This window comes from Salvelinus sp. IW2-2015, unplaced genomic scaffold (assembly GCF_002910315.2).
Source record: "Salvelinus sp. IW2-2015 unplaced genomic scaffold, ASM291031v2 Un_scaffold2752, whole genome shotgun sequence".
Lineage (NCBI taxonomy): Eukaryota > Metazoa > Chordata > Actinopteri > Salmoniformes > Salmonidae > Salvelinus > Salvelinus sp. IW2-2015.
The window spans coordinates 97,915-107,625 of NW_019944055.1; the positions used below are offsets into that span (position 1 = coordinate 97,915).

A 9,711-nucleotide genomic window follows, 5' to 3' on the forward strand; every position below is an offset into this window, starting at 1 on the left:
GTTCTGCTGCCTGCAACATCCTCCAGCATGACCGGTTTGGCGGTGGGTCAGTCATGGTGTGGGGTGGCATTTCTTTGTGGGGCCGCACAGCCCTCCATGTGCTCGCCAGAGGTAGCCTGACTGCCATTAGGTACCGAGATGAGATCCTCAGACCCCTTGTGAGACCATATGCTGACACATGCACATTTGTGGCCTGCTGGAACTCCCCTCCCCAGTACTCACCGGTCCTGTGTGAGTTGTGTAACTCCCACCCCCCCAGTACTCACCGGTCCTGTGTGAGTTGTTCAGTATAACTCCCCTCCCCCAGTACTCACCGGTCCTGTGTGAGTTGTTCAGTATAACTCTCCTCCCCCAGTACTCACCATCTAATGTGTGAGTTGCCTGCCCGTCAGGTACTACACCGTCATTAGTTGTGAGTTGCTGCCTCCAGTACTCACCGGTCGTGTGTGAGTTGCTGCCCAGTACTCACCCGGTCATGTGTGAGTTGCTGCCCCAGTACTCACCGGTCGTGTGTGAGTTGCCTGCCCAGTACTCACCGGTCGTGTGTGAGTTGTTCAGTAATACATCTCCTCCCCCAGGTACTCACCGGTCGTGTGTGAGTTGCTGCCCCAGTACTCACGGTCATGTGTGAGTTTGCTGCCCCAGTACTCACCGGTCGTGTGTGAGTTGCTGCCCAGTACTCACTGTGCGTGTGTGAGTTTTTCAGTATATACTCTCCTCCCAGTACTCACGCGGTCGTGTGTGAGTTGTTCAGTATAACTCCCCTCCCCAGTACTCACTGGTCGTGGTGTGAGTTGCTGCCCAGTACTCACCGGTCGTGTGTGAGTTGTTCAGTATAACTCTCCTCCCCCAGTACTCACCGGTCCTGTGTGAGTTGTTCAGTATAACTCTCCTCCCCCAGTACTCACGGTCCTGTGTGAGTTGTTCAGTATAACTCTCCTCCCCAGTATCACCGGCCTGTGTGAGTTGTTCAGTATAACTCTCCTCCCCAGTACTCACCGGTCGTGTGTGAGTTGTTCAGTATAACTCCCCTCCCCCAGTACTCCACTGGTCGTGTGTGAGTTGCTGCCCAGTACTCACCGGTCCTGTGTGAGTTGTTCAGTATAACTCTCCCTCCCCAGTACTCACCGGTCCTGTGTGGTTGTTCAGTGTAACTCTCCTCCCCCAGTACTCACCGGTCCTGTGTGAGTTGTTCAGTATAACTCTCCTCCCCCAGTACTCACCGGTCGTGTGTGAGTTTTTCAGTATAACTCCCCTCCCCCAGTAACTTCACCGGTCCTGTGTGAGTTGTTCAGTATAACTCTCCTCCCCCAGTACTCACCGGTCGTGGGTGAGTTGTTCAGTATAACTCTCCTCCCCAGTACTCACCGGTCGTGTGTGAGTTGCTGCACCAGTTCCTGCCAGTGTCTTGAGGCGCTGAGGTCTATCTTATAGAGTCCTCTGATGTGCTGGATCACTTTCTTCCTCTCCATACCCTGTCTCAGTGACACATTCTGGGTGATGTCGGCTGCGATCTTAGAGATGTCCTTGGACTTACCGTCCAGACGCTGGATCAGACTGGAGAAAGGAGAGAGACGGACAATACATTGGTTTGAAACATTGTCAGTTAGAATCCTTGCCGCTGTTCTTGGTTTCTGAATTCCTCTCAAAGTACATCAGAGCTGAGGATCCATTTCAATGTCCCTCCCTCTCACCTCCTCCTCCAATGAGCTTTGAGAGGAATGGAGGGAACAAGTACGGGGAAAGCAAGGATTTGACTGGTAGTAAGACACGGCTCTGGAGTCTAACGAACCAATCATGCTTCACCTTTTCTGTGTGTTGGAAATTTTCTTCTCCCAGGCCAGTTTACTGCTCTTCTCATCCGCCTCGTATTTCAGCTGTTCCTGTGAGATGAAACGGGACATGAATGAGACCCGTGAGATGAAACGGGACAGGGCTGGGACCCGTGAGATGAAACGGGACAGGGCTGGGACCCGTGAGATGAAACGGGACAGGGCTGGGACCCGTGGGATGAAACGGGACAGGGCTGGGACCCGTGGGATGAAACGGGACAGGGCTGGGACCCGTGGGATGAAACGGGACAGGGCTGGTCCCGTGAGATGAAAACGGGACATGGGCTGGGACCCGTGGAGATGAAACGGGACAAGGGCTGGGACCCGTGGGATGAAACGGGACAGGGCTGGGACCCGTGGGATGAAACGGGACAGGGCGGGACCCGTGGGCATGAAACGGGACAGGGCTGGGACCCGTGGGAATGAAAACTGGGGAAAGGGATGGGGGACGAGGGCTGGGACCCGTGGGATGAAACGGGACAGGGCTGGGACCCGTGGGATGAAAACGGGACAGGGCTGGGACTGTGGGATGAAATGGACAGGGCTGGGACCCTGTGGGATGAAACGGGACAGGGCTGGGAACTAAACACCAGGACTCAAGCCAACAGTTTGTAGTTCCAGAGTTGACCTCAACCGTTGCCAGACCTGGCTAGCAAATGTTTATAGGGTTAGGGTAAAGGTCAAGAGATGTCAATATGGGTAAAGGTCAGTGAAATGTCAAGGGTAAGGTCAGTGATGTTAAGGGTTATGGGTAGGTCAGTGTGTCATAGGGTAAGTAGTGATGTTATAGGTTAGGGTAAGGTCAGTGATGTCATAGGGTAAGGTCAGCGATGTTATTTTGGTAAAGTCGGAGATGTTTATAGGGTAAGGGTAAAGTCAGAGATGCTATAGCGTTAGGGTAAATTAGGAACACCTGTTCTGAGGAACGCCCTCAGAACAAGCCTCAGTTCGTCAGGTCATGGACTCTACCAGGTGTCGAAAGCGTTCCACAGGGATGCTGGCCCATGTTTGACTCACAAGGGATGCTGGCCCATGTTGACTCCACAGGGATGCTGGCCATGTTGACTCCACAGGAATGCTGGCCCCATGTTGACTCCACAGGGATGCTGGCCCATGTTGACTACCCAATGGATGCTGGCCCATGTGACTCCACAGGGATGCTGGCCCCATGTTGACTCACAGGGATGCTGGCCCCATGTTGACTCCACAGGGATGCTGGCCCATGTTGACTCCACAGGGATGCTGGCCCATGTTGACTCCAACAGGGATGCTGCCCAGTGACTCCACAGGGATGCTGGTCCATGTTGACCTCCACAGGGATGCTGGTCCATGTATCCACAGGGATGCGGCCCATTTGACCCACAGGGATGCTGGCCCATGTGACTCCACAGGGATGCTGGCCATGTTGACTCCACAGGATGCTGGCCGCATGTTGACTCCACAGGGATGCTGCGCCATGTGACTCACAGAGATGCTGGCCCATGTTGACTCCACACAGGGATTCTGGCCCATGTTGGAACTCCACAGGGATGCGGCCCATGTTGACCTCCACAGGGATGCTGGCCCCAATGTTGACTTCCACAGGGATGCCTGGCACCATGTTGACTCCACAGGATTCTGGTGTCAATCGTGGCCACAGTTGCTGTCCACAGGGATGCTGACGCATGTTGACTCCACACAGGGATGCCTGGCCCATGTTGACTCCACAGGGATGCTGGACCATGTTGACCTCCACAGGGATGCTGGCCCATGTTGAATCCAAGGGAGCCGGAACCATGTTGACTCAACGCTTCCACAGTCGTTCCAGTTGTCTGGATGTCCTTTGGGTGGTGGACCATTCTTGATACTCACGGAAAACGGTTGAACCCGAACCCAACTCAATGTTAGGAAAGCATTCCTAATGTTTTGTAACTCAGTGTAGGTCCATTATAATTTATAATGTAATTTTTATCTAATTTTAGACGTTCCAGAGTTTGCCTGGGGTGTTCTGTTGAAATTTATACTGAACAAAAAATATAAAACACAACAATTTCTAAAATTTTTACTGAGTTACAGTTCACATGAGGAAAAGTTAATTGGAATAATTCATTAGGCCCTAATCTATGGATTTCACATGAACTGGGAATACAGATATGCATTGTTGGTCACAGATACCTTTAAAATAAAGTATAGGCATGGATCAGAAAACCAGTCAGTATCTGATGTGACCACCATTTGCCTCATGCAGCGCGACACATCTCCTTCTCATAGAGTTGATCAGGCTGTTTGATTGTGGCCTGTGGAATGTTGTCCCACTCCTCTTTCAATGGCAGTGTGAAGTTTACTGGATATTGGTGGGAACTGGATCATGCTGTCTAACACATTGGATCCAGAGCATCCAAACATGCTCAATGGGTGACATGTCTGGTGAGTATGCAGGCCATGGAAGAACTGGGACATGTTCAGCTTCCAGGAATTGTGTACAGATCCTTGTGACATGGCCGTCGTGTATAATCTAATGCTGAGACATGAGGTGATGGCGGAGGATGAATGGCTCGACAAGGGCCTCAGGATCTCGCCACGGTATCTCTGTGCATTCAAAATCACCATTGATAAATTCACTGTGTTCGTTGTCTGTAGGTTATTCCTGCCGATACCATAACATTTTATGGAATCTTTTATTTCAGCTGATGAAACATGGACCAAACCGTTACGAGTTTCAGTATATAAATGAAACGGCCCACATTTCAAGCATGTAAACGCCTTGTTTCAGATAAACAACCTGGTCTAATGATTTGTTACCAATGAATTAACCATGAATTACCATGAATTGTTATACAAGGTTTAATGTTGATTTGGTTACATTAAATAATTTCAGTAATGACTCAAAAATTACGACAATCATCCGTTTTATCGGCAAGTAAGAAACTGCTAGCTAACTGGCTGCTAACAGCTGAGAACTGCTAGCTAACTGGCTGCTAACAGCTGAGACGAGCTAACTGCGGTGAGCTGCTAACAGCTGAGAACTGCTAGCTAACGGCTGCTAACAGCTGAGAACTGCTAGCTAACTGGACTGCTAACAGCTGAGAAGTGCTAGCTAACTGGCTGCTAACACGCTATGAAGAACTGCTAGCTAACTGGCTGCTAAAGCTGAGAACTGCTACTAACTGGCTGCTAAACAGCTGAGAAGTGCTAGCTAACTGGCTGCTAACAGCTGAGAACTGCTAGCTAACGGGCTGCTGTAACAGCTGAGAAAGCTGCTAGCTAACGGAGCTGCTAACAGCTGAGAAACTGCTAGCTAACTGGCTGTAACAGCTGAGAACTGCTAGCTAAACTGGCTGCTAACAGCTGAGAACTGCTAGCTAACTGGCTGCTAACAGCTGGAGAACTGCCCTAAGCTAAACTGGCTGCTAACAGCTGAGAACTGCTAGCTAACGGGCTGCTAACAGCTGAGAACTGCTAGCTAACTGGCTGCTAACAGCTGAGAACTGCCTAAGCTAACGCGGCTGCTAACAGCTGCCAGAAGCTGACATAGCCTAACTGGCTGCTAACAGCTGAGAACTGCTAGCTAACTGGCTGCTAAACAGCTGAGAACTGCTAGCTAACTGGCTGCTAACAGCTGAGAACTGCTAGCTAACCTGGCTTGCTACAGCTGAGAACTGCTAGCTAACTGGCTGCTAACAGCTGAGAACTGCTAGCTAACCGGAGCGACGAAGGATCGCAGCCCTACGGAGCTAACAAGCTGACGCACACTGCTAGCTAAACTGCTGCTACAGCGTAACCTTGGAGCTTGCTGCAACGAGAACTTGCTAGCTAACTGGCTGACAGTAGATACTGCTAGTTAGGGATAACTGCTAGACTGTACTAATGGCTGCTAACAAGACTGCAGCTAACCTGCTAGCTGAACTGATGACAAAGGGAACTACATCAAAAAGCTGAGAATTGATGACTAAGCTAACTGCTGCTAACAGCTGAGAACTAGCACAGGATGCTAACTGGCAGCGCAAAAAAGTGCGGTAATTTTCAGGCGATACAGAGACCAACACATCTCCAGACAATTATAGGTTGAATAACGACCACGTTCTAATGTGGAGGGAGGCAAAAGTATGAAACTCGCCCACAAAAGAATAAACAGAGACATAAGGATAGGAGTAAATAACTTTATATTCATGTCAGGAAAAGTTGTTTATGGTTTGTTGGTGGACACATTATACTCAGAGACAAAAAATAATAGTAGACTATGCCGAGTGTTGTGGAGGAGCTCTGCACTAAAACACACGCGAGGAGCAAAGCGCGATAGAGACTTCACATATATAGGGTCCGGAGGTCTATAAAAATAGGAAAGCCCTAGGAGCTCTGTATGAACTTGTGTAGCGCACGTAAGCAAGATAATAAGGACATGCGCAGGAATAGATGAGTCACAGATGGCATCTCCACAACGCGAAGCATAGCACATGTCTGCAGCACGCCAGGAGATATCTCATATAGTTAGGAACCTCTACCGAGGGCCTTGTAATGCTATGCAAAAGCACAAGAGAAACTCTAAACACAATGCGAATCGATAAAGACTCACTGAGCTCATGAAGCCAAACATGTGCGTCCCAGGCTTAATTGGTAGTGCACAGCAAAGAGCAACCGAATTCATTAACCAGGAAGAACACAAGCATCCTGGGATAGGCCTGCCGCGCATCTACCGAGCTCACACATCACACCTATAGGAGCCTGAACACGCGAACAGCATGGCAATCGATAGCAGCGTCAAACTGATTTACCTCAGCACGTATATGCCACTCAGAAACTACGCGAGCTATCCATTGTTCCACAGATCACAGAGTTACACTGATTTAGCCTCGGCACACAATAAAGAGCTCCTATGGGGAGTGACCTATTTCACCGCAGGCGAAAGGCTAAAACAGAAATACTAATCAGGGCATGAAGAGAAGGAGCACCCCGTGACAAACAGTGAGAATATAAAATGCTAAAAGAAAGACACAAGACCCAGTGGCAAAGTAATTGGCAGACAGAGCGCCTGAATGCGTAAGGCAGAGCAACAATTACAGTCATTACAGACGCCAGAGAGGAGAATAGCGTGGCACCGACGTATGAAGCACGCCTACCCACTGAAATGTAAACGATATTCAAATATCACTAATATATACTCATCTCACTACACCAAGCATCGCGAGTCTGATACGAGTCCACGATATAATTTTGACACAATACTGCGAATTATATTAAATAATATTTCTATCATCTTCCTAAAAGCAGTTGGTAAATCGCGTAAATCTTGAGAGAGCGAGCAGAATGATTGAGTTTAATGAATAAATTGTGCGAGCTCTGCTAATTAAACTGCGCATCTATCGAACTGTATATATTGCATGTATAAGTAACCTTACTCATCATGACACTTGTTTATAGAAATTTTTTACATGCGAGGTAACAATACCAAGAAAAACATTACCTAAGTTTAGAATTATTTTTTGACTCGTAAGAGACTAGATGAACCAAAACATATCACAATGTCATAGGTGTGTAGATTTTGTTTTGCGAGTTGGTGGAGCTGCTGCGAGTTGTGATGAGTATGTATGGATTGAGAATGACAGGATAGGTGTGCCAATGAGTGCTGGGATCGCATTGGTGTCAGGCATGGTGGTCAGAGAAGACTAATATAACATAAACACGGAGGACCAAATTAACCGGCAGCCATATGGCAGCAGGTCAAAATATACTAGATATACATAGGAATCACTTGTACCCATAGGTCAAGATTTATAAGACAAAAGCAATAGGTCCCTGACTAATATTAGTATAAAATATAACGAAAGCACGAAAAGGCTAATGCCTGATACTTTCAAACACACCAGAAGTCTGTGTGACCTGCTGTTCACTACAGAGCATGCAAATAAAGGAACTGAGTTCTCCTCAACGAAGACAAGGAACAACAAGGAATAGTCGGCTCGAGCGAGTACACAAAAAGGCTGACCTATCAGCCGTGGTGGGCACCAAAGCGATGGCGACCTTACCCCAGAGAGGACATGCTTGAGTAAATAAAGGCCAGCCCGTCTTTAGAGGGGATCCTGGGGGAAAGAGAACGGAGCAAGTTGCCTCCCAAGATGCACCCGCCTTCACTTTTCAAGGTAATCAGTCCTTCCATTCTACATGGGTATCAAACCACATTCATATTGAACAATTTGGACTGTCTGGACTGTTGGTTTACCTATTGCCTTGCAGTGTCTGCAGCACTGTGTCCTGTTAGAGCCACCAGGCCACAAGCAAAGACGATGCTGATCCAGTGAGTACTCCATCAAAGGCATACTGTAGGCCTGGCATGTTCTTGGTTCTACTAGCTTCAATATGAATCCGATTAAATGTGATAGGGTGCAGGCCCCAGGCGGCAGCAACAGCACATGATGGAGACGATGATGAAGGAGGAGACCATCTCTCTGGATTCCAGAAGGCATGGAGGTATCATGTTAAGACTGGGTGAAAGTATATTTACTCTACAATGGTGAGGATCCTTCATCAAAATCAAAAATTCTAATTTCTTTTTAACAGGACCCAGATGCATATACAGTGGGAAAACCAGCCTGGCAACATAGTGCGTATTAATGTAAAAGGGACACACATCTGCAAATTCCAGCTGCGCTAATTATTGTGTTCACAGAGCTCAACAACTATCAGAAAGTGTATGGCACCACCTCCTGGCGCCAAATAGGACTGGGCAGACATTAGACATTCAGTACAAGAAGAAAAAGAATGGAAATCTGCACTGAGTCCGAAATAAAAAAAGAGGAAATTAGGAAACTGGACTTGAAATAAAAAACTTGAGAGGGAGGTGAGATATCCTTCAAATTGTACACTGTAGTGCCTAACTGTAACACAAATGTATTAATCATTATTTCTTTACCTCCCCAGCTCCAAGGAAGATGACACAGCTCAAAATAAAATTAGGTATATTCTCGTAAGAGTCAAGTAGCCATGACATATGAAGCTCTTATTGTGAGCACACAGGAGGTGGGCATCTTTCTAAGGTTTTTTTATTTTCCGCAAGTCAGTAAACCAAAGTCATCTTATAAGGCATCGCCCTCTTTTGCCTCACCCCCAGCACAGGTGTGGCCACTAGCCTATATGAAGGCCCAAAATTGTGTGTTCCTTTCTGCTCGACAATGGCATGCCCATTCCGTGCGAGATGTGTGGATTGAAGAAGCACTTGTGCTGAGGGAGAGCCTTCAGGCGAGAAAGGGTTTCAGGGACCGGTTTGGGACCCCACTGCCTTCCCTGATGCTCTTATGAAAGAACAGGTTTCTGCAGATGGCAATCAGGTATCTATGCAGACTACTGGGCCCAGGAATTAACACCGCACTGACGGAAGCCATGCACTGAGTGGTGAGCAAAATGGTTTGTGTGCCTTGCGGCTTTTTTGCTAGTGGAGCCTTCCTGTACTCAGTGGGGATTGCAGAACAGCTGAACAAGGCCACAATTTGCCGCACAATAAGGAGTGTGTGTCTGGGCTATCAAGCATCTAGCAGATGTCTTCATCTCCCTTTCCCTGGGCACAGAAGACTTCTGTTGAACATCCAAGGAAGGAGTCTGATTAGGATTGCAGGTAGAGGATCTAAAATACAGGACAACTTGTTAAACACATTAGTAGGATACCATTACTTTGTGGTGCAGGTTTCCCCAATGTCATTTGGTTGCAGTGGACTGACACACATAAAGGATAAAGCCCCCTCAGGTGCCCATGAGGCGATTTTGTGAAGAGGAAATCCTTTCACAGCATTAATGTTCAGGTGACATTAAACTTTTTTGATTATTGTCCATTGACGAACACTCTGCCATTGCCGTGATGTGGCATTGATGTGTAATATTCCTCATCTTATGATTCGATGGTCGTGCAATA

General features: G+C 47.9%; 1 protein-coding gene across 1 annotated transcript in view; it reads right to left on the bottom strand.

The window, feature by feature from the left end:
- LOC112074671 (lysosomal-trafficking regulator) overlaps positions 1-3,609 on the bottom strand; it is a 27,624-nt gene extending 24,015 nt beyond the window's left edge. The window contains exons 1-3 of the mRNA XM_070440621.1: positions 3,142-3,609; positions 1,807-2,384; positions 1,369-1,557 (exon numbers count right to left, since the gene is read on the bottom strand). Of these exons, the coding sequence (XP_070296722.1) occupies positions 1,369-1,557; positions 1,807-2,384; positions 3,142-3,609 (1,235 nt within the window). The remainder of the gene's footprint in view (positions 1-1,368; positions 1,558-1,806; positions 2,385-3,141) is intronic.
- Between the last annotated feature and the right edge of the window lie 6,102 nt (positions 3,610-9,711).